General features: G+C 42.7%; 1 protein-coding gene across 1 annotated transcript in view; it reads right to left on the bottom strand.

The window, feature by feature from the left end:
- kdrl (kinase insert domain receptor like) overlaps positions 1–26404 on the bottom strand; it is a 262118-nt gene that overhangs the window by 77441 nt on the left and 158273 nt on the right. Inside the window, exons 12-14 of the mRNA XM_070882714.1 lie at positions 25405–25513; positions 8532–8840; positions 795–941 (exon numbers count right to left, since the gene is read on the bottom strand). Of these exons, the coding sequence (XP_070738815.1) occupies positions 795–941; positions 8532–8840; positions 25405–25513 (565 nt within the window). The remainder of the gene's footprint in view (positions 1–794; positions 942–8531; positions 8841–25404; positions 25514–26404) is intronic.

Raw genomic sequence — 26404 nt, 5'->3', positions numbered from 1 at the left:
GCGGTGGGGCGGTAAAGTTTGCGCCTGGGAACAGCTTGCGCCTCAGTCAGCAAAATTCATCAGCTGGGCCCTGAGTGTGGGGTGGAGCACTAAGGGAGGTGTCACACCTCTCTTAGAGCGCTAGGCCGGTTGAGCAAGCGAAAATCCCGAGTTAAACGGCTGGCTTTGGAGCGCTTTAAGAGAGGCCTGCGGGGGGGGGCGGAGAACATGAACAAAACCCACCAAAAACATTCCTAATAAATAACTCACACCACCACAACATAAATGGCAAAAAAAAACAATCTACTTACCTGACGTCGACATTACTTCCCTCACTGCGGCCATTACAGCTCGGATCACCAGCTTTCACAAGCGGCCCCAGCAGGGCGCTCTACAGAGTGCTACGGATTGGGCGGCAGCCATAAATGGAGCCGGTGTCACAACCAGAGGCATTGCACACTGGCTTGCCTCTTCCAGGGGGTAATGCTCTGCGCCTCGTTGAAACCGGCACCGAAAGTCCTGGCAGGGCACTGGAATCAGGCCGCCTGCCTGGAAGTGCTTACCGGCGCCATTACTGCCCAACGTATCTTAAAAAAAATTAGCTTTGAAATGGCCTTTTGATACTTTGGGGTTTCATTATATTTTTAATTGAGAAACTCAGGGGAGGTAGCGAGGCCCACAGTACGCGCGCGATACGACCATATTTGGAAAGAGTAAGAGAGAACATTACCTCTCAGACTAACTGGCATTCCCATCGACTATCCACACCACCTTGTCCAAAAAACAGCAGAAATAGTAAATAACACGTAACGCACCTGAAGCTGGGAGAACTCGTTGCTCATTTTTGTACCAGGCGATGCTGGGAGGGGGTCGTCCATTGACGTCACAGTTCAGGATTACTGTACTGCTGCTGTTGACCTCCAGGCTCGTCAGGTTCTTGTACAGAACTGGGATGGTCTTAGCTGGAAGGAGATGGAGAAAATACAGCATTTTTTTGTCTATCTATTTATAATTTTTATTTTTTCTAATTCTCTCCTCCTTTTCCTCTCCTGAAGATATGTGATCTCCTACCACTGGTTTTGATTCCCTGAGGAGATGGAAGAGGAATTTTTCTCCCTTATTGGACCTGGGTTCTCCCTTATTGGACCTGGCTTGATTACATGCCTGCGAAGGGTGGGACAGGAGGATGGGAGTGTGATAGGAAGTGTTTAGTCATGATGCGCTCGGCATCATGAGTGTGGAGCAGGCTTGATGGACCAGCTGGTCTTTTCCTGCCCGTCATTTTTGTATGACACTTGTCGGGTATGGTTTCATGGGGGACAGTCCTCTTCCAAAAGACTATTCTCCAAATGTAGGCCTGGAGAGTGAGTCTCATCAAAATAGTGGACTATGGAGGGCATCGCCATCCTGAATTGAGTTCTACATACACGCACTTTCCAGCAAGAGTATTTGAATAGAGATAGGAACCCCAGCTGATCATTCCCTTCCTTTGCTCAAAGAGGGATAGGGGTGTCAATTCTCGCATGTCCACTGCTTGATTCTGTGATATTGCACTTCTGATGAGGAGTCTTTTTTAAAAATGTATTTTTTGTTACAGTTGCATGCTAACTTTCTCACCCACACTTCTGTCGAGAACAGTTCCCCACTGTATTTGGATCTCAGAATCACCCCAATCATTTTAAACATTAGGAGAATGGGATTATAAGAACATGAGAAATAGGAACAGGAGTAGGCCATATGGCCCCTTGAGCCTGCTCTGCCATTCAATAAGATCATGGCTGATCTGATCATGGATTCAGCTCTATTTCCCTGCCTGCTCCCCATAACCCCTTATCCCCTTATCGCTCAAGAAACTGTCTATTTCTGTCTTAAATTTATTCAATGTCCCAACTTCCACAGCTCTGAGGCAGCGAATTCCACAGATTTACAACCCTCTGAGAGAAGAAATTCCTTCTCATCTCTGTTTTAAATGGGCGGCCCCTTATTCTAAGATCATGCCTCTAGTTCTAGTCTCCCCCATCAGTGGAAACATCCTCTCTGCATCCATCTTGTCAAGCCCCCTCATAATCTTATACGTTTCGATAAGATCACCTCTTATTCTTCTGAATTCCAATGAGTAGAGGCCCGACTTACTCAACCCTTCCTCATAAGTCAACCCTCTCATCCCCGGAATCAACCTCGTGAACCTTCTCTGAACTTGCCTCCAAAGCAAGTATGTCCTTTCGTAAATATAGAAATCAAAACTGCATGCAGTATTCCAGGTGTGGCCTCACCAATACCTTGTATAGCTGTAGCAAGACTTTCCTACTTTTATACTCCATCCCCTTTGCAATCAAGGCCAGGATACCATTGGCCTTCCTGATCACTTGCTGTACCTGCATAATATCCTTTTGTGTTTCATGAACAAGTACCCCCAGGACCAGCTGTACTGCGGCACTTTGCAATCTTTCTCCATTTAAATAATAACTTGCTCTTTGATTTTTTTCTGCCAAAGTACATGACCTCACACTTTCCAACATTATACTCCATCTGGCAATTTTTTGCCCACTCACTTGGCCTGTCTATGTCCTTTTGCAGATTTTTTGTGTCCTCCTCACACATTGCTTTTCCTCTCATCTTGTATCGTTAGCAAACTTGGCTACGTTACACTCAGTCCCTTCTTCCAAGTCATTAATATAGATTGTAAATAGTCGGGGTCCCAGCACCCCACTAGTTACTGGTTGCCAACCAGAGAATGAACCATTTATCTCGACTTTCTGTTTTCTGTTAGTTAGCCAATCCTCTAACCATGCTAATATATTACCCCCAACCCCATGAACTTTTATCTTTTGCAGGAACCTTTTATGTGGCACCTTGTGGAAGTCCAAATGCCTTCTGGAAGTCCAAATACACCACATCCACTGGTTCCCCTTTATCCACCCTGTTCGTTACATCCTCAAAGAACTCCAGCAAATTTGTCAAACATGACCCCCTTCATAAATCCATGCTGACTCTGCCTGATTTTGCTGATCCAAATGTTCTGCTACTGCTTCTTTAATAATGGACTCCAACATTTTCCCAACCACAGATGTTAGGCTAACTGGTCTATAGTTTCCTGCTTTTTGTCTGCCCCGTTTTTTAAAATTGGGGTGTTACATTTATAGTTTTCCAATCTGCTGCGGCCTCCCCAGAATCCAGGGAATTTTGGTAAATTACGACTAATGCATCCACTATCCCTGCTGCTACTTCTCTTAAGACCCTAGGATGCAAGCCATCAGGTCCAGGGGATTTATCTGCCTTTCGTCCCATAATCTTATTGAGTACCACCTCCTTAGTGATTGTGATTGTGTTATGTTCCTCCCCCCCTATAGCCCCTTGACTATCCACTGTTGGGATATTTTTAGTGTCCTCTACCGTAAAGACTGATACAAAATATTTGTTCAGAGTTTCTGCCATCTCCATGTACCCCATTACTAGTTCCCCAGTCTCGTCCTCTAAGGGACCAACATTTACTTTCGCCACTCTTTTCCTTTTTATATACCTATAGAAAGTCTGCAAAAGAAAGAAACAGAAAGGATGTAACAATTAATGATAATTGATTGTACAGTTTGCTTTTTTACAGTGCTGGTGGAGATCAATTCATTCAATGAGATAAGCAGATTGAAAAATTATAAAGAGCACACTATTACCAGAGGTAAGTGGAAATTCCTCCACCCTCAACCTTGTACATTTCCAACCAGTCATTTCAGCTGTTTTCAAAATAATAAAATGTTTATATTGTTTCTAGTGTGCTGGTTCAATGGTTCAGCCAATGAAGAGCCAGGATCAAAGGAGGGTCAATTAATTCAGAGGAACAATAAAACATATTGTGCACGTAAAGATGTCAAAATAAGCCAACCACACCAATCCAGGAAACCAGTGACTCATCCTTTGTGGAAATTCATCAGCCTTATATGAGTGTCTATAATAACTGTTGAAAGAGATGAGAACTTGGCTTTTGTTAGAGGGTCTACTCTACAGCCCAGTAACAAGGTTTCCCATCGTGAGAAGGCCCGAATATTTTAAGATTTGACCAATAGAAATTGCTCCATTGCTGGCTGTTCTGTGCTGAATGTTTCCTTTTTCATAAGAACACAAGAACATAATAAATAGGAGCAGGAGTAGGCCATTAGGTCCCTCGAGCCTGCTCCATTTAATAAGATCTAGCTGATCTGATCATGGACTCAGCTCCACTTCCTTGTCCATTCCCCATAACCCTTTATTCCCTTATCGCTCAAAAATCTGTCCATCTCTGCCTTAAATATATTCAATGACCTAGCCTCCACAGCTCTCTGGGGCAGAGAATTCCACAGATTTACAACCCTCTGAAAGAAAAAATTCCTCCTCATCTGTTTTAAATGGGCAGCACCTTATTCTAAGATTATGTCCCTAGTTTTAGTTTCTCCTATGTGGAAATATCCTCCCTATATCCAGGTTGCCACTTCATTTTTAGATACGCTTGTTGCTGCTCCTGGCATGCTCTTCTATACTCCTCATTAAACTAGTGTTGGTCCCTTGGCTTGATGATAATGGTGGAGTCAGGGATATACCAGGGAATAATGTTACAGATTGTGGTGATATACAATTCTGCTGCTGCTGATGGCCCACAGCACCTCATGGATGCCCAGATTTGAGCTTCTAGATCTGTTCTGAATCTATCCTATTTAGCACAATGGTAGTGCCAGGCAACATGATGGAGAGTGTGCTCTATGTGAAGACTTCATCGCCACCTAAATTGAAAACAAGAGCATACAATATGACCAAGTGGGAGGCCAGAGGATTGGGAACATTTTAAAAGCCAGCAAAGAACGACTAAAAAAATAATAAAGAGAGGGAATATAGATTATGAAAGTAAACTAGCACTAAATATAAAAACAGATAGTAAGAGTTTCTACAGGTACATAAAAAGGAAAAGAATGGCTAAAGTAAATGTTGGTCCGCTAGAGGATGAGACTGAGGAATAAATAATGGTGAACAGGGAAATGGCAAACATGTTGAACAAATATTTTGTATCAGTCTTCACGGTAGAAGACACTAAAAACATCCCGATAATGGATAATCAAGGGGATAGAGGGAGGAAGGAACTTAATACAATCACTATCACTGAAGAAGTAGTACTCGATAAAATAATGGGACTAAAGGCGGAGAAGTCCCCTGGACCTGATGGCTTGCATCCTAGGGCCTCAAAAGAAGTGGCTGTAGAGATAGTGGACATTGGTTGTATTCTACTAAAATTCCTTGGATTCTGGGGAGATCCCAACGGATTGGAAAACCGCAAATGTAATGCCTCTATTTAAAAAAGGAGGCAGACAAAAAGCAGGAAACTATCGACCAGTTAGCCTAACATCTGTGGTTGGGAAAATGTTAGAGTCCATTATTAAAGAAGCAGTAGCAGGACATTTGGAAAAGCATAATTCAGTCAGGCAAGGTCAGCATGGATTTATGAAGGGGAAGTCATGTTTGACAAATTTGCTGGAATTCTTTGAGGATGTAACAAACAGGGTGGATAAAGGGGAACCAGTGGATGTGGTGTATTTGGACTTCCAGGAGGCACTTGACAAGGTGCCACGTAAAAGGTTATTGCACAAAATAAAAGTTCATGGGGTTAGGGGTAATATATTAGCATAGATAGAGGATTGGTTAACTTACAGGAAACAGAGAGTCGGGATAAATGGTTCATTCTCTGGTTGGCAATCAACAACTAGTTGGATGCAGCAGGGATCAGTGCTGAAACCCCGACTATTTACAATCTATATTAACGACTTGCATGAAGGGACTGAGTGTAACGTAGCTAAGTTTGATGACGATACAAAGATGGGACGAAAAGCAATGTGTGAGGAGGACGCAAAAAAACTGCAAAAGGACATAGACAGGCCAAGTGAGTGGGCAAAAATTTGGCAGATGGAGTATAATGTTGGAAAATATGAGGCTATGCACTTTGGCAGAAAAAAAAATCAAAGAGCAAGTTATTATTTAAATGGAGAAAAATTGCAAAGTGCTGCAGTACAGCGGGACCTTTTGTCAGAACTGGCATAATCATTCAATGCAAATTGAAACTAAAACCTAAGTATTTTCTTCATTCATTCTTGGGATGTGAGTGTCGCTGGCAAAGCCAGCATTTATTGTCCATCCCTAATTGCCCGGAATTTGACACAACTGAGTGACTGGTTAGGTCAGTTTAGTGGGCAGTTAAGAGTCAAGTGTGGGACTGGAGTCACATATAGACCAGAGCAGGTAAGGGCTGCAGGTTTCCTTCCCTAAATAAATAAGTAAATAGAAAGAAACTGCTTCCAATGGCTGAAGGGCTGATAATGAGAGGTTTAAGATGATTGGTAAAAGAACCAGAGGCAACATGTGGACAAAACGTTTTACTCAACGAATGGTTAGGATTTGGAATGCACTGCCTGGCAGGGTGATGGATACAGATTGATACAGACTTCAAAAGGAAATTTTATAAATACTTGGAGAAAAAAATGTAGGGATATTGGGAAAGAGCAGGGGAATGGGACTAACTAGATTTATCTTCAAAAGAGAGTAGATGGGATGAAGGGGCTCCTTCTGTGCTGTACTATTCACTGATTCTATTCTATAGGATAGTTGGGTTGGGTTTTTATGACAATTTGACAACTTCATCGTCACTTTTTAACTGATGCCAGCTTTAAAAAAAAACTGAATTCAAGTTCTCAAACAGCCATGGTAGGATTTAAACTCATTATTAGCTCTAAATCACTGGATTACTAGCTCAGTGACATAACCACTACACTACCATACCCTTAATGTGTGTTCCATGGTCTAATTTAATGATAATTTAAAAAATATGTAATATGCTGAAGCGTAATAAGGCTATCTCCTTGAGGTCAAGTCACATTATTTGCCAGATTTCCATGTGCCACCAGAATTCACTCTCCAGTATTACTGCCTTTTTGGCGTTGATATACGAAACATTAATCACATTGACATTAAAGCTGCAATATACCTGGGCCATTAAACATAGTTTAACAGCTGTACAAGAATAACTATATTGATAATATTGGAGCTGTTTTTATTAGGAGATTACAGGATGATTTGATAGCGATGGTTAAAATTATGAAGGGATGGGTAGATAGCAACAGTTTTCAGTGACTGAGAGGTCCAGAATAAGGGGACACAGATCTACAGTTAAATGTAAGCAATTTAGCTCAGAGAACAGAAGAGGCTTGTGAGATTGTGGAAACCACTAACAGAGTTAATGGATGAAGCAGAGACCGTGGCTGGGAATCTCCTCGGAGCTGCTGACACTCCGCTGCCGTAACTTCACTCGACGTGTTTGCATACATAAGCAGGGTCTCCCTCTGCACTTCCAGTGAAGTTATGGCTACAGAGTGGAAGCAGCTCCAAGGAAATTCCTGGCCCGTGTTAACATTTAAGGATCGGTTAAGTAGCCAGTTGAAGGAAGGGGGAATAAAAAGATATGGAAACTGAGCAGGCCCTTGGGTTCAGGGCCACTGCTCATATAGAGGATAAACACCAACATGGACTGGTTATGCTGAACGCCCTGTTTCTGTGTTGCAATTCCTATGTAACTCTATGTGACACTTTAGTGACCTTTTGCTCGGTTATGCTAATATACTAAGAGTATAATATATTATAACTATGCTAGTCCATCTCCCCTCAAAATAAAGCCTCAAAATGTTTTAGCGATTATGAAAAGTAATTGACTGTATATTAAAAAGAAGCTAAGTTGAAGATAATAATATAAGCCAGTTATGGAAATGGATAGTTCAGTCGGTTAGAAGCTATCCTTTCATTTCAGTTTTGAAATCCAGCCCATACTATGGATGAAAGTCTCCTGTAAATGTGATTGATTTTATTTTTAATTTTTTTGCGATTTACCTTTATTTGGGGTGAGTAATGTATAGGGAATGTTTTTGTGTTTTTTGTTCTGATTTTTTTTTCCAGGGAGGCCTCTCTTAGGGTGATACGAAGCCGGCTCTTTAGCTCGAGATATTCAGTTGCTTACCCAGCCTACTGCCCTAAGATAAGTGAGGAACGCTTCCCTCAACGTTTCACTCCACTGTCAGGGCGCAGCTGCTGAATTTGTTGGCTGCCAACGCAAACCATTTCCCGGTGCCAAATTTAGCCACCGCCCAACATTAATGCCTTAAAAAACCTTCAATTTAATTTTCAGCCCAGAGCGTCTGTAAACTATTCAACTGCAAGGTGAATCACAGTTCAACTCAGCTCTTTCCAAATCTGACAGCCACATATGTACCTCCAGCTTTTGGATCAAGTTCAGGAACCCGTGACCATTTTCCCTTTCCCTTATTCAGTCGCTCATTTAAGTTATGGGCTCTCTATCTCTGACTCAGCAGAGACCAACTAACTCAGGACGGACCAGGGGTCAAACTGGAGACCTTCTTGGTTGATACGGCACTGCCTCTAAAAGCATAAGCAGCTAAGTCGTGGGGGCAGATTTAACATTTTCTTAATTGGGATAAAATAAAAACAAACAGTCCATTTAAATAGTTAAAGTCACTCCTGTGGGACACACTTACGTTCAATGTAGACCATCGTGTGTTTCTCGTGCTCTTTCTTGTAAGACCTGTTCGTCGCTTTGCACTTGTAAATGCCAGTGTTGCTTTCAGTCACATTTCTGATACTGAGAAACGATGTGATGGAGTAATTTCCATAAACATTCTGGGTGAAAAGATTCAGTTTAACCTCTGACGAATTCATCAGGGACTGGTAATACCATGCAACTTCCTTCGTGAAGTACTTTGTAACTCGACAGGTGAGATTTAGGTCATCTCCTTCAGTTCGAGATTCATTGACATTTGCTTTGAGATGCATGAGATCTGGCTGATCTAATCCAAAACAGACAAAGGCAGTAAAGAAAAGTGACACATAGAATCCTATAGGTCTCTGCAAAATATCTCCGGTGATCCTTAACAAGAGATAGAATTATCCATGTAATGCCTGTAAAAAAAAAACTCAAATGCAAAGACCATCAATTCGATGGGACTGCTGAATAATTTTGGCCCGACAGCTCAGTGCCACATTAAACACGTATCAGTCTTGTATCGATAGTCCGACCACCCCATTCCATTTGCCAGGAGTTATATATAAATAAATACATTATTTTTCAGAAACATAAAGATAGAACTTCACTTCAGTGGCCCTTTTAAAAACACAATTATGAAGCATTTTTATTAATATTAACTTCCTTTTTATTCTCTGTTCCCATAGATTATAAAATAATTTTGTCTGAACACTGAATGCTGACGAATGCATGCAGGGTGACTGACTGACTAAGATTTGTGAGAGATGATTTAGTGGAACCACCCAGTAACCCAGGGTGCTTCAGCTTCAGGGGGTATGCATTTCAATTCAGTTCCCTCAAAGTATTAGGTTTAGCAATTCTTCCACGAGTTCTCAAACAACATTATTAATATGCACTGTCTGAACAAACAAGTGCAGCATCCTATCTGCTATTCTTCCACCCTTCAATCCTTAGGTGGCTGAACAGTCCAATATGAGAGCTTCAGTCCCCATCACAGGTGGGACAGATAGTCGTGAGGGTAAGGGAGGGTGGGACAGATTTGCCGCACGCTCTTTCCGCTGCCTGTGCTTGATTTCTGCATGCTCTTGGCAATGAGACTCGAGGTGCTCAGCACTCTCCTGGGATACACTTCCTCTACTTAGAACAGTTTTTTGTCAGGGACTCCAAGGTGTCGGTGAGGATGTTGCACTTTATCAGAGAAGCTTTGAGGATGTTCTTGTAACGTTTCCGTTGCCCACCATTGGCTCGTTTGCCGTGAAGGAGGTCCGAGTAGAGTGTGTTGGAATCAGGACTTATCGTTCGATCTCCTGTTCTGACGTATTCCAAGACAGGACCACAGAACAGTAACACACCTTACCTCTCTCAGTCTTTATTTTTTCTTTGAATATTCAGATGTGTTTTAAAACTCACACTTGAAATTGCCTAATCACAACTTTGTTTTATCTTGTCTTTTTTCTTTGGGATTAAATTTCCTCTGGCCGTGCACTGATCAATGCATTTAGAAAGAAAGAAGGTACTGCATTTATATAGCACCTTTCATGACCTTGGAATATTCCAAAGTGCTTCAGAGCCAATGAAATACTTCTGAAGTATAGTAACTTGTAAAGTAAGGAATCGTGGCCTCCAATTTATGCACAGCAAGCTCTCATTGATATCAGTGAGATAAATGATTAGATAATCTTTTTTTAAGTGATGTTGGTTGAAGGAAAACCATTGACCAGGACACCAGGACAACTCTTTTGTTCTTCTTTGAATAATGTTGGGATCTTTTACGTCCACTTGAGAGGGCAGATGGGCCTCAACTCAATATTCCTCCAAAAGACAGCACTCCCTCAGCACTACATAGAAGTGGCAGTCTAGTTTATGTGCTTAAATCTTTGGAATGCAGCTTGTAACCATGTCATTTTGAATCAGAGGAGAGAGAGTATGCTACCACTTAACCAAGGCTGGCAGCTTACATAACATTTGTGCTCTATTTTACTGCATCTATTAACCATTTTAAAATAATGTTATGACAATTTCTAACCAGTGGGGTACCAGAAGAAATTAAACCCTCTGCTCTTTTCAGCTTTGATAGTGTTCTTCACTGTGGGCAATAAGAAATGTACTAAGAATTGTGTTAAATGTGTCCTTAAAATTTGATCAGACTGAATACTGGGAAAGGTAATGGCTAATACTAATTTAACCAATGAGGGCTTGTATAAACAAAACACTTCTTTCCAGGGACAGAAGACACAGCTATACTAGTCAGATACAGGCAGATACAAGCATGTCATTTAGATGTACAAGTTTCCTTGAGCTCAAAGGGAGGTGATATTTAAGCAGCGAGTCCAGATACAGATACCAGCGCAGAAGGTGAATTTATCCATAAGCAGAGGATCCAAGAGGAACAGATAGCACCTTGACAGGTGGAGGTTCATGACTTTGATGCTTCAGAATGCTAACACCACCCTCCCAGAGACAACCAGTTCATTTTCACCAGCTCATAATGTTGATAGAGTTCTGGAAATATTGCTAACTACAAGCATATAGACTTTATTCAATAGACTGGCTATTTAATGCTGTTAATTTAAGCAGTCTCCTTCACGCTACCTAAGGAGTCTAATCCTAAATAATCACAACATTTATATCAATCTCAGAAACTGATTTCAACAGTAAATTTCTAATCAGCAAGTAGTTAATGCTGAGTTACTTTGAGATAACTGAACTGACTTTGTAACTGCTAATATTTATTTTGAAAATTAACCTACCTACTAATTATTTGTATACTCAATGTTTAAATTTAAGTGCTGCTAATGGTGATTCTAAGGTTAATAAACACTTGTTCATAACTACGGTCTGATTTCTCCTTTGACAATTGGAAAGAAAAGCTTAATTCATTAGCTTGTGCAGACCCTGATGCGAGGTTGATAGTGTAAATCTTAATGTAATTGGAACTGGTTGATGTAAGCCAAATTTGGGTATCTTTAACCCCTAGGCATAAACTGGGTGGAAACCCAGATGGTTAACACAGCGTTAAGGTGAAAGGTTAGGGATTTGTCTGGTGCCTTTGATACATATTCTTGTCAGAAGATATATCCCAGTGATCTTACAACCTTAATGTGTGAATATTTTAAAATGCAAATATGAGACTGGAGGAAAAATTACAAAGTAATATTAAAGTTAAGTGAGCCCTTGTGAACAGTTGAGAAGTGCTAATAACTGATTGCAGTGATATCACTGCTGGTTAGACTGATCGGCATAAATGCCCATGCCTTTGACATCTTTCTCCTTTATTACTTTAAAATTAAAATCCATTGCTGCAGATCAATTGTACAGTCCTTCTGTATGTTGAATGTGGCATTACTGTTATGAATATTTTCAATAATATCGAACTATCAAAAGGACTTAATCCTTTGGAACACAAGCCCTGAAATTCTGATTGGGTGCCAAGATGTAGCAACTAACTAGGACCAGAATGTGGGACAGAACCCGGTTCTGGTTGAATTCTGTCTTGTGCAAAAAGTGCAGGAAATTTCACTTGGAGGAGAGGGTGGGTGGGTGGGTGGGTGGCGGGGGGTGGGGGTGGGGGGGAGAGGGGAGGTGTGTGCACGGGCTGGAGGAACAGGCATATCTACCCCTGGAATTTATTCACATGGTCCCCTCACAGTGTCAGCTGTGGTTCAGTTGGCAGCACACTTGCCTCTGAGTCAAAAGGTTGTGGGTTTAAGTCCCACTCCAGAGACTTGAGCACATACATGTAGGCTGACACTCCATTGCAGTGCTGCATTGCCGTCTTTTGGATGATACGTTAAACCGAGGCCCCGTCTGCTCACTCATGTGGATGTAAAAGATCCCATGGTACTTTTTCGAAGAAGAGCAGGAGAGTTATCCCAGGTCCTGGCCAATATTTATCCCTCAATCAACATAACAAAAACAGATTATCTAGTCAATATCACATTGCTATTTTTGGGAGCTTGCTGTGTGCAAATTGACTGCAGCCGTTTCCCACATTACAACAATGACTACACTCCGAAAGTACTTCATTATCTGTAAAGTGCTTTGAGACGTCCGGCACTATATAAATGTAAGTCTTTCTTTCATTAGGCAGGTAAGAGTTCCATGTAGGGTCTAGTAAGGGCCCCAGGACTGCACTGGGGAGAGTTAATCCATCCCAGAGTTAGTCCATCCCAATATGGCAATGTGCTCCTTTAGGAGTTAAAAAAAAAACTTCATTGAGGATCCTCTTTGGCCTTTCTCAAGCCTCAGACCTCTACTCGAAATGTCATGGAGCTGCTGCAATTTTCTTGGTTCTTGTTGGAGTAAGTGCCTTTTATGTTCCCTTACAAGTACAGGACGCCGACCACGAGTATTTAAATAATGCTGTCCCTGTAATTTGAGATGAGGTCTGCAGCCTAGTCAATGGGCGACCGGGAATTCTACTCTGCCGCACTTCCACTGGCAGAACAGAACACCCAGAATTTTGAGACAATGGCCTAGAAATTCATCTTGGGCGGTGCATAAAACATGCAGTATTGGATCGGCTGCCCATTATATGCAGTGTCTGATAGTCAGTCCCATCGCAGTCACTAGAACTGACCATCAGGTGCTGCCTATAATGGGCTGCCGATCCAATACCGCACGTTTAGCACCACCGTCCGAGACACATTTCTACACCCATAGCTTTTAAAAGAGGCATGAATAGTAGGACAATCACATTAATTGTTAAAAGAACCAGAAATACTATTAATAGTGCTTAACAGTGCTTATATTTTCTAAAAATTCAAAATACGTAATGCAATGTTTTAGACTGGGAGTACAGGGCTGGGAAACTTCAGATTTATTGCTGTATTCAGTCTTTTATGATTCAAATGTGTCATCGCCAGTCACTAATTGTTGCTTCCTGTTTTGTCTAACATAACAGTCAAAAGTGTACTCCACAATGTTTAATCATAAACAAGGACTGGTCCTTCTGAGCGGTGGTAATTGTGTTAGTAGCCTCTTGAATGAGAGTGCTGGATAAGGTTGACTCCAGCTCTGCACCCACAATGCGCAAGAAAACAAATGAAAAAGTGTTTTGCAGGACTGTGGAGAGTGAAAAGATCTGTCATTTCCTGTTTTACTGCAGATAATTTAAAAAAAATTCATCCACAGTGCATTGACAGTGAACCTGCGGCCACCCTAATGAATTTTAGAAAAGTTAATGGCTTCTAATGCCTCATAATACACACAAGGAAGTAAATGGTATATTATGTATTTTTAATTTTAAAGGGAGATATTTGTATAAGAAGCAGCGGGTCTGTAATGCTGCAAATTAATTACTTTTATCTTACATTTTAATTTATAATATTGCATTGTAAAGGTTCCCACTTAAAACTGATAGCTTCTCATTTGGCTAAGCAGAGACATTTCTGGATCAAGCTATTGGTCTATTACGACCTATCTGGGCGCATACGATGTGCGCACGCGCCCAAAGAGGCCCATTAAGTTCCGGGTTTAGGTGCACGAAGCACATGCGCCTAAACCTGGCACTTGAGATCTGACAAAATTTCATTTGTCAGATGGTGCGCCTCCCCGGCAGAAGGACCTTCGCGGGCAGAGATATGGGCTATTTGCCCAACTCCTGCCCAGCGAATGTCCTTAAAACTCTTATGCCTGGTAAAAGCAGGCCTTATGCTTCAGAAGGCCGAAGGCCTGCTTTTACCAACATAAGAGTTTTAAAAGATAGTAAAATTAAATTTTATCACTAATTTTTATATTAAAAACCCTGTTCACTTCGGTAAGTTTATTTTTAACCTTATTAAAACATATTAAAAGAGCATTTCAAAAGAAAATATTTTTTTCTGAAACATTTAATTTAATTTAATTTCAACTAATTTTAAATTTGTGAGGAGTTTTTTTTTATTGATGTATTGTGTATCTGTGTTTTCAGGGGTATTCTCATTGATAGTAATTGGAGCCCCATACAAACGGAACTCAGCATTCCTATCAGTGAGATTACTCCATTTACATTGGTGGTCCAGACCCACGTGATCCCAGGATGTGCTTACGCTCTTGGGATGTGTGGGCCTTTGCGCTGAGCTGTGCATCTAGGCCTCGGAGCTGAAGTGTTCGTTCCTCCGGGACCATCATGTACTTTTGTAAAAAAAATTTGGTCGCGGGAAGCCGCAATTTCTGGCCCAATGCCCAATAGGGGGCTCAACTGAAGTTTCTTAAAAAGATGACAATGCCCCTTTAATTCAAAATAACTTTAGTGAAATTGATTGAGAAGCAAGGTTGTTATAGTGTTCAGTTATCTTTGAAACTTTTCCTCAAGCATAGTCATGTTATAATTGTCAATATCTGCTGATCAGAATTCAATGCAGAATGGATGAAGGAGCAAGACCTGATTTATTCTTTTTCTCTCAATCTCTGGGTCCACTGTGTTACATATTCTATTCAAGTACTCAGACAATAGGGTACCGCTAAACATGTATCCATTGGTGATACTGTGTCTGTGCAGCATTTAATGCAGACACTTGAGAGCAGACAGGGACCCAAACATAGAGACAATCCAAGCTGCTGTGACCACCAAGGCCAAAACCACAAGGATTTGGTGGGTTGGTATTTTAGACAATAATTGGGACAAAACTGATGGAAAATTATACTCAGTGCTAGAATCTTCAAGGCTGTCTACTAAAATGTAACAGAAGAGTGGATGAAGCAATGGGTTAGAAACTGCCCTTTTATCTTTGGGATCTGGGTTCCAATCCAAGCCATCCTCAAGCCACTGAATAATTGGCACAACATAAAACTGCGGCTTACTTGGTGATAATTGCTGCTACTTTGGGGATTTCACTTAGCTAGGGCACAAGATGACTATTTTGGGAAATGGGAAAATATCAGACTGATGCAATAGGAGGTGCCATGTTGAGGGTAGGACAGAGTAGAGGGAGCATTACTCTTCATCTAACCATACCACACCAATCTCTGGAAGAACCACAGTACAGTCTCCTTAACCAGGAGAACAAACTGGCCTTGGTTACAAGTTTCTATACAAGTGTTATCAACTGAGAAGAAATAAGTGGAGATACCAGCAAATATAGCTCCAGGCAAATATCACCATTATGGTGTACAAATAGAATTATTGTTTGACTCAAGGACATTGATTCAACTGTAATATTTGGGGACAATGTTGCCAGTGACTCACTGCCCAAAATAATAACTAAGAATATATATTTTCATGCATATATTTAGTGTGAAAAGGATGACTTGATTTATTTTCTTTGCTGCATACTTTTAAACCGTGTTTGTATTTAGACTGGAATGCTGAGGCCTGAAGATTGTGCTTGAACAACATGTTTCCATCCAATTCCTTGAAGCATTTTTTTCTTCAAACTCTACTTACCTTTGCCAATTTTCTTCCCTTTGGTTGTGATAGTTCTGGGGCTACAGTTCGAAAGGTGCTAGTAAAACATGCAGGCATGAGCCAAGACAGACTATCTGATCATGCTGACTGCTGAGCCTAATCTCACCCGTTCTTCGCCTTCCAACATCAATCACAGGATAGTGATAAGCAGTGAGAACTTGGGCTGATAGCTTTTTGCACCTCTATACTATCCCATGGCACGGAAACCATTTGTAGCATCTCAATTTTTCCCAGCTGAGTTTCACTAACTCAGTACAGACCAAGAATTGAAACCTGGAACTTTCTGCTTTGAATTACTTAATGTTGAAGGTGCGGGATTCATTGATTCTATTTGTTTAAGTTTTTAGTATCTGGGTGTATGAGCACACAAACATTAATTTTATTGAGTGTTCCTTTTCAGATCTGATCAGGATCTGAAGTTTAAGATACCTAGAAATACCTCCCTAGGAAAATACTGTCACTTATCATATAAAACAGAATAAATCTCAGAACTAGCAACTTAAAGTAGATTTTCGCAATGCTTGTGCCAGCAATCCTTGTTCTTCAAATAATATTTTTGAACAGTGTCCAACAGGATAACAATGGTGCACATCAGCTGAGAGTCCTTTATAGGCTTAAAGTCATAGAATTGTGTAATAGGAAATCCCTGAAGACAGTTTCAATTCAATTGAAAATATCATTTTGTATGTTACTTTAAATATATGAACAATACATAGTCATCATATGGTGGCAGGCATGGGCGTGCACAGGATATATGTGAGTGGTGAGCGGGTAAGGCGTCTGCCAACAAACTTTACTCCCATTGACCATAACAATATGCCTGTTTTGATAGTATAAAAGGTACTCTGTGTACAGATGTACTCTGAACGCAGGCACAGATGTGTAGCTATTAACCACCCCACACCCCGATGAGCAGGATAAGATTGTGGGGGGTCTAAAAATTTTAAATCGGGGAATGCATCCCCAACCCGCCGTGTGTGTGCCTGCCGCCATTTTTATGGTGGTGGGTTGCGTGCTGCCTTGGAGAGGCAGGACATTTCATTATAATATTTAAATCACGCTCCAACAGTGCAGTTGGGAGGCTGATTTATATTTACCAGCTGCCGGCCGCATTTCCCTGGACTCGGGATACCCAGCAGCAACATGAGGACGGGAGCAGCCGGCTGAGGCTTGTGAGTGCTTTTTAGAGCACTCCTTGTGGGCCAGATGGAGCAGGGGTGTTCCCCTCCCCGCAACCCCCAGCCCCTCAAGCAACCATCAGCCTCTCTTCTGGTGATCGTGGCCTCATCTCGTTTCGGCGATCGGCAACTGCGCCCCCATCCAATCTCAGTTCTCTATCCGCCCACCCCGCCATTGGCTGACCTCCCCCGCCCTGACCTCCAATCCCCGAACACTAACCACCTGCCCTGCGATCGACCCCCTCACCCCCCCCCAAACCTGAATGCCCGATCTCTGGCTTGTCCCGTGATCAATCAACCCACCCCCAAGCCCTGATCTTTTCCTCCCTCCCTTGCCATTGCTGGCTCCCCTTACCCCATCAAGCCCTTATTCTGAGCCCCAATCTTTCACCTCCTCCTGATTGCCAGGTTCAGATGCTTCCCCCACCAATCCCGATCTCTCCCAATTTCTGGGGTCTGCCTCCTGCTGCTGGTTTCCCTGTCTGGCAGCCAGCCAGCCCCTCTGAAGAAGAAAATGATAATGAGCGGGTTTCCCCGCCATGCTTCCAGAATCCTCCGCTCCCTCCCCACTTCCCCGTAAATACCAGGGGCTAATATCACAGAACAGTAACTGTAGTTTTACTGTTTCTTAGGTACAGGGCAAAACAAATATTGCTTAAGGTCATTATTGCCTATAATAAAAGAAGAACTGTATGTAGGAATCAAATTCGGGCCTGGTAACATTCAAAATACAAAATAAACTGTCTTTTGTCACCAGATAATTAAAACAAACAGTTAATGTGAATACTCAACAAGGTGAGAGACATTAATGCTTGGAAATACAACTTTAGGGTGGTTTTGTATTGTGAGCCTACAGAAACCACGTTGAAATTGTCCAGATGCAATTCATGAAAGATACTTACAGAGTGAGAAGACCTTTATCCCATCAGTCTCGCATGGAATCAAACCTAGATCCCAAAAGAGAAATAGCAACTCTTAACCCCCTACACTACCCAGTTCCTCAGAGCTATCTAATTTTTAGCTGAACAATTTTGTGGAGACCTGTTTATCCAAATAGAAAGATTTATTTTTCTGTGGAATTTCCCACCCGCAAAGTCATGCTTGTGAACAGCTATATTCATGACAAGATGGTGATAATCAACTTGTGGGACTCTTTTTTTAAACTCAGTGTTATGAGTGATATTGTAAAATGAGTGCCTAAATAATAATCACACTGTACGCAGAGCTCTACATTGAACAAATCCACAAATACAGAGTTCAATCCTCAACAGACTATCACAACATATCACACAACACTATAGAAACCGTTAATACATTGACAAATTGTCTCTGACAAGAGTTTCTTCAATTACCCTGTTGAAAATTAAACAATACGATTTGATTTCTCTTGGCATATGCTGAGTGAGTATAACATTGGTTTGATGTATTTTTGCTAGTGTGTTGGCATATGATGGTACAGGAACATTAACAAGATATATAGGATGAATTAAATGAAGTTTGGTTGTGCAAAAAAAAAATGAAATCTTGAAATGAGTACATATATTTTCTATGTTCTCTGTATTGAGCAAGAATGAAATCTTTCAAGCAACCATGCTTCAAATAAATCACTCTATAAAGGCTTCCTCTGACCTTTTGGCAAACTTGGGAGGCTGGTAAACATGTAAGTGAAAATATCAGTTCCTTTGAGACACAGGAAGTGGAGTACTCTGCAAAGTGGTTACCGGGAGGCTGGTCAGGGAATAGCATAGCCGGCTCTCTGGTGCCAGTGTTCTGTGTTATGGAGAAAGAATGGAGAGACTTGGGTGTTTCAGTCATGAAAGGGGACATCAGAGAGGTGATCTTAGAGATGCGTACAAGATAATAAAATGGTATCAAAAATGTAAACCCATAATATTACATTCAATAACATTTTGAGAGTAGGACCAGGGGTCATAGGTTCAAACTCGTGAAAGGTAATTTTAAGACTGATGTGAAACATAGAAACATAGAAAATAAGTGCAGGAGTAGGCCATTCGGCCCTTCGAGCCTGCACAGCCATTCAACAAGATCATGGCTGATCACCCACCCCAGCACCTCCCCCCCACGCCCCCTCCACACCCCCCGACCCCCACAGCTGCAAGGACCACATCCAACTCCCTCCGGAACTCATCCAATGAACTGGCATCAACAACTCTCCGTGGCAGGGAACCCCACAGGCCAACAACTCCCTGAGTGAACAAGTCTCCCCCAATCCCAGTCCCAAACAGCCCACTCCCCATCCCAAAAGCGTGCCCCCCCCCCCCCAGGCTCCGGGCCCACCCAACACCGGGAACACTCCCCCCGCACCGTTCCTTCAGAATCCTTCCCAAATGCCGAACACTCCCGGATGTCGAGCCCCCAGCCCCGCCCATCCCGGAGCCACGCCCCCGCGATGCCAACCACACCACATCCACCAACCGCCATCTGCGCAGTCAACCTGTCCACCTCACTCCGAACACTCCCCGCACCGAGGCACAGAGCCCCCAGGCCCTTTTGTGAGGACATTTTTCTTCATGCAGAAAATGATCAGCAGTAAGAAAAACTTCCCAGTAGAGTGGTGCAGACAAAACCACTCGTTGCATCTAAGAAATATTTGGATGCTGCACTGGGGGGGACTGCAGGATACTTCTGGATGGATGAACTAACATGAGCAGTGTTATATATGTAAATTTGTATTTACTCTGTACAGCCACCAGAGGGCTCATCCCCTGGAGTCCCAAGGGATCCCATAATTCCTTGGGAGCACAAGAATTTAAGGAGGCTTCACAGGTTGGAGAGGCACTCTGGAGACCTGCAATAAAAGACTAAGGTCACACTTTACTTTGAGCTCACAGTGTTCAGTCTGACTCTTTCTCCACACACGACAACTGGCGACGAGATACAGATAGCGAACCCAAAGATGCAGAGAACAGTGGGCATCCTGGAAGAAATTCTCGGAGGGAGATGATTGGGAAGCATTTGTGGAGCGACTCGACCAATACTTCGTGGCCAATGAACTGGATGGGGAAGAGAGTGCTGCCAAACTGAAGAATCTGCTCACTCCAGCGAAACCCACGGAGAAATCATAGGACGATTTATGCACACTGGTCCGAGAGCATTTGAACCCGAAGGAAAGCGTTCTGATGGCGAGGTACCGGTTCTACACTTACAAAAGGTCTGAAGGCTAGGAAGTGGTGAATTATGTCGCCGACCTTTTCAGAATGGCAGGCAGTGACTAGTGGAGTGCTGCAGGGCTCAGTGCTGGGACCCCAGCTCTTAACAATATATATTAATGATTTAGATGATGGAATTGAGTGTAATATCTCCAAGTTTGCAGATGACGCTAAACTGGGTGGCAGTGTGAGCTGTGAGGAGGACGCTAAGAGGCTGCAGGGTGACTTGGACAGGTTAGGTAAGTGGGCACATGCATGGCAGATGCAGTATAATGTGGATAAATGTGAGGTTATCCATTTTGGGGGCAAAAACACGAAGGCAGAATATTATCTGAATGGCGGCAGACTAGGAAAAGGGAAGGTGCAACGAGACCTGGGTGTCATGGTTCATCAGTCACTGAAAGTGGACACACAGGTACAGGTAGCGTTGCTGGTTAAAGAGGAAATTAACGCAATAGTAAGAAAAGACATTAGCTTGGATGATGTGGAATCTGTATGGATGGAGCTGCGGAATACTAAAGGGCAGAAAACGCTAGTGGGAGTTGTGTACAGACCACCAAACAGTAGTAGTGAGGTTGGGGATGGCATCAAACAAGAAATTAGGGATGCATGCAATAAAGGTACAGCAGTTATCATGGGCGACTTTAATCTACATATAGATTAGTTTCAAGTTGGTAGCAATGCGGTGGAGGAGGATTTCCTGGAGTGTATTAGGGATGGCTTTCTAGACCAATATGTCGAGGAACCAACTAGAGAGCTGGCCATCAAAGATTGGGTGTTGTGTAATGAGAGAGGACTAATTAGCAATCTTGTTGTGCGAGGCCCCTTGGGGAAGAGTGACCATAATATGGTAGAATTCTTCACTAAGATGGAGAGTGACAGTGTTAATTCAGAGACTAGGATCCTGAACTTAAGGAAAGGTAAATTCGAAGATATGAGACGTGAATTGGCTAGGATAGACTGGCAAATGATACTTAAAGGGTTGACAGTGGATAGGCAATGGCCGACATTTATAGATTACATGGATGAGCTTCAACAATTGTACATCCCTGTCTGGAGTAAAAATAAAAAGGGGAAGATGGCTCAACTGTAGCTAACAATGGAAATTAGGGATAGTGTTAAATCCAAGGAAAAGGCATCTAAATTGGCCAGAAAAAGCAGCAAACCTGAGGACAGGGAGAAATTTAGAATTCAGCAGAGGAGGACAAAAGGTCTTATTAGGAGGGGGAAAATAAAGTATGAAAGGAAGCTTGCAGGGAACATAAAAACTGACTGCAGAAGCTTCTATAGATATGTGAAGAGAAAAAGATTAGGGAAGACCAACGTAGGTTCTTTGCAGATTAGAATCAGGTGAATTTATAATGGGGAACAAAGAAATGGCAGACCAATTGAACAAATACTTTGGTTCTGTCTTCACTAAGGAAGACACAAATAACCTTCTGGAAATAGTAGGGAACCGAGGGTCTAGTGAGAAGGAGGAACTGAAGGAAATCCTTATTAGGTGGGAAGTTGTGTTTGGGAAATTGATGGGATTGAAGGCTAATAAATCCCCAGGGCCTGATAGGCTGTATCTCAGAGTACTTAAGGAAGTGGACCTAGAAATAGTGGATGCATTGGTGATCATTTTCCAACATTCTATTGACTCTGATCAGTTCCTATGGACTGGAGGGTAGCTAATGTAACACCACTTTTTAAAAAAGGAAGGAGAGAGAAAACGGGGAATTATATACTGGTTAGCCTGACATCGGTGATGGGGAAAATGTTGCAATCAATTATTAAAGATAAAATAGCAGTGCATTTGGAAAGCGGTGACAGGATCGGTCCAAGTCAGCATGGATTTATGAAAGGGAAATCATGCTTGACAAATCTTCTAGAATTTTTTGAGGGGGATGTTACTAGTAGAGTAGACAAGGGAGAACCAGTGGATGTGGTGTATTTGGACTTTCAAAAAGCTTTTGATAAGGTCCCACACAAGAGATTAGTGTGCAAAATTAAAGCACATGGTATTGGAGGTAATGTATTGACATGGATAGAGAACTGGTTGGCAGACAGGAAGCAGAGAGTCGGAATACACGGGTCCTTTTCAGAATGGCAGGCAGTGACTAGAGTGGTACCGAAAGTTTCAGTGCTGGGACCCCAGCTATTTACAATATACCTTAAAGATTTAGACGAAGGAATTGAATGTAACATCTCCAAGTTTGCAGATGACACTAAGCTGGGTTGTGGTGTGAGCTGTGAGGAGGATGCTAAGAGACTGCAGGGTGATTTGGACAGGTTAGGCGAATGGGCAAATGCATGGCAGATGCAGTATAATGTGGATAAATGTGAGGTTATCCACTTTTGGGGCAAAAACACGAAGGCAGAATCTTATCTGAATGGTGATAGATTAGGAAAAGGGGAGGTGCAATGAGACCTAGATGTTATGGTACATCAGTCATTGAAGTTTGGCATGCAGGTATAGTAGGCGGTGAAGAAGGTAAATGACATGTTGGCCTTCATAGCTAGAGGATTTGAGTATAGCAGGGAGGTCTTACTGCCGTTGTACAGAGCCTGGAATATTGTGTTCAGTTTTGGTCCCCTAATCTGAGGAAGGACGTTTTTGCTTTTGAGGGAGTCCAGCGAAGGTTCACCAGATTGATTCCTGGGATGGCAGGACTCACATATGAGGAGAGACTGGATCAACTGGAGTTTAGAAGAATGAGAGGGGATCTCATAAGATACATAAAATTCTGACGGGATTGGACAGGTTAGAGGTCGGAAGAATGTTCTCATTGCTGGGCAGTTCCAGAACCAGGGGTCACAGTCTAAGAATGAGGCTAAGCCATTTAGGACCGAGATGAGGAGAGTGCTGAGTTCAGAGTGGTTAACCTGTGGAATTCTCTACCGCAGAAAGTTGTTGAGGCCAGTTCGTTAGATATATTCAAAAGGGAGTTAGAATTGGCACTTATGGCCAAAGGGATCAAGGAGTATGGAGAGAAAGCAGGAATGGGGTACTGAGGTTGAATGATCAGCCATGATCTTATTGAATGGCGGTGCAGGCTCGAAGGGCCAAATGGCCTGCTCCTGCACCTAATTTCTATGTTTCTATGTTTCCTGCGTTCACAGATGTACTACATGCTCGCAGTTAAGCAATGCACCCAGGGAAGCGCTGCTAAGTTTATGGTCTTGGCCCTCCAAATCGTGGTCTAGGGTACACGTCGACTATACAGACCTGTTCTTGGGTAAAATGTTCCTTGTGGTTGTGGACACATACTTCAAGTGGATTAAATGTGAGATAATGTCGTCTAGCACGTCCGGTGCCACTACTGAAAGCCTGCGGGCCATGTTTGCCACACACGGCTTACCCGATGTCCTGGTGAGTGACAACGGGCCATGTTTTACCAGTGCTGAGTTCAAAGAATTCATGACCCATAACGGGATCAAACATGTCACATCTGCCCCATTTAAACCAGCGTCCAATGGTCAGGCAGAGAGAGCAGTGCAAACCATCAAGCAAGGCTTGAAGAGGGTAACTTAAGGCTCACTGCAGACTTGCCTATCCCGAGTCCTGCTTAGCTACCGCACGAGACCCCACTCACTCCCTGGGATCCCACCTGCTGAACTGCTCATGAAAAGAGCACTTAAGACAAGGCTCACATTAGTTCACCCTGATCTACATGAACAGGTAGAGAGCAGGCAGCTTCAACAAAGTGCATACCATGATAGCGCAAATGTCTCACTCAAGATTGAAATCAATGATCCTGTATTTGTATTAAATTATGGACATGGTCCGAAGTGGCTTCCCGGCACTGTCATGGCCAAAGAGGGGAGCAGGGTGTTTCGGGTCAAACTTTCAAATGGACTCATTCACCGGATACACTTGGACAAAATCAAACTCAGATTCACGGACTATCCTGAGCAACCCACCTTGGACCCTGCCTTTTTTGATCCCCCAACATACTCACCAGTGGCAACCGGCACCACGATTGACCATGAAGCAGAACCCATCATCCACAGCAGCCCAGCAGGGCCCAACACACCAGGCAGCCCAGCAAGGCAGCTGCATAGCAGCCCAGCGAGGGCCCAACAAATGATTCAACAACACCAGCTTTCATACCGAGATGATCAATCAGGGCAAGAAGGGCCCCAGATCGACTTACATTGTAAATAGTTACACTATTGACTTTGGCGGGGGGGAGTGTTGTTGTACATGTAAACTTGTATTTACTCTGTACAGCCACCAGAGGGTTCATCCCCTAGAGTCGCAAGGGATCCCATAATCCCTTGGGAGCACAGGTATTTAAGGAGGCTTCACAGGTTGGAGAGGCACTCTGGAGACCTGCAATAAAAGACTACGGTCACACTTTACTTTGAGCTCACAGTGTTCAGTCTGACTCTTTCTCCATGCACTATAGGCGGCAAGGCCTTGCTCATCCATAATTATCTTGTGATTGTATGAAGAATAAAATTACTATGTCCCTATCCCAACCCCAAATGCAGCCAAGAGTAAGGCAGGGTTTATTGGACTTAGGGTATGTTAATTTACTTTTTTTAAACATTAATCCCCCTTCTACGTATCCAGACACTTAAAAGACCCTCAGCCACCTTCCGAGCCGGATCTTGCTGCCCTTCCTGTGACAGGCGCACTGACTCTAGGGGCACAACTGGCTCCTGCAGTAAGCCGGTACCCTCCTAATGATGCCAATTTGTCGTGGTCCCACTGCTGGTTTCATTAGGCACGTGCACTGTACCGGGATTAAGAACCAATTTTTAGGCCACAAAGCTTACAGAAGCAACATATAGCAGCTTATTTGTTATGTATGGCTCTACTGGGGGCAAATACCAGAAAAACATCCTCGTAACTGTGACTCTCAGAAACCTTCAGCACATTTTTCAACTTTTCCATCTGACTTTTGTGTGTTACCAGCAGTGCAAGAATGTCGTGTCTGATTGATTAGTTCTAACAGTCTCCAGTCCTGTCCTCCGATTGATCTGATTGTTGGACATGGAAAACCTTCAATCGCGGTGAAAGAATTTGATGTTCCCTCTGTTGTAAAATACTAATGAGCCGGCAAATGGCTTGAAATACCAATGGCCAGCTTTAAATCTTTACCTTTATTGTGCAAAGTCACCTGATAGTAAACAATTGCTTACCTGTAATGTAGAAGTTAATGCTTCTGTCGTCCAAACCACGTTCGTTGGAAGCTACACAGTGATAAATCCCCGAGACCTTGGCTTCAGCCACAAACAGAGTGCTCACAGTCTAAGACAAGAGAAAAAGGTTCTGCATTTTAGCTGAATTCAGGAAACCCTCTCTTTCATCTTTACAAAGTAGATAAAATTGGCACCATGTCTGAGGTTAAGGGGAGAAAATGGGACCGCTGGGACCTGGCAGTGCTTGACACACTGTTGCGGGATCTCATGGCTGTTTGGTACTGGAAATGGGGATCAGCAGCACAGTAGGCAATTCACAACTAACAGATCTCTCTCTCTCTCTTATATAAAAATAGGCTCCTGCTTTAGATTATTATCCAATGACCTCTGCTGGAAGTGTGCGGCTGTGGACGGAAACATAATTGGGCTCAGCTGTTTTGCTGCCTATGGTCAAATAGCTGGCCAACATACACTGACAAGGCTCACAAGTGAAGAATGGCCACTTGGCTGCCAACACCTGTATAACTCGTAATAAGGTATGGGTCAGTGCATTCGAAACAGAAGGGGAAGAAAACCTGGGGAGAGGAGAAGCTGTACCTTCAATATTAACATTTGAATACCGTGAAGGTTCACTTGAGCAAACGGACATACTGAACTACCTCACCATCTGTGCAACATAATTATTTTGTAAAAACAGACACCCTGCCAATAGATACATTGGTTTCAAGAGAATATCTGCTCAAGTCATCGAATACACTGGCCAAACACTCAACAGCGCAAGCCTCACAGGAGGGTGCACTTACTTTGTAAGAGAAAAAATACACTTACCATATTGCATAGTTATTTAGAACACTGTATGAGGAATTGTTCACATTAAGAGGCCATACCGTATTGTATAGTTATTTCGAAGTACTTAGAAACATATCAACAACAACTTGCATTTAAATAGTAAAACATCCCAAGGTACTTCACAGGAGTGTTATCAGACAAAATTTGACAC

The sequence above is a fragment of the Pristiophorus japonicus genome, chromosome 6, assembly GCF_044704955.1.
Source record: "Pristiophorus japonicus isolate sPriJap1 chromosome 6, sPriJap1.hap1, whole genome shotgun sequence".
NCBI classification, from domain to species: Eukaryota; Metazoa; Chordata; class Chondrichthyes; family Pristiophoridae; genus Pristiophorus; species Pristiophorus japonicus.
The sequence above is the reverse complement of the archived record's forward strand: the minus strand, read 5'-3'. Positions and strand labels throughout refer to the sequence as shown.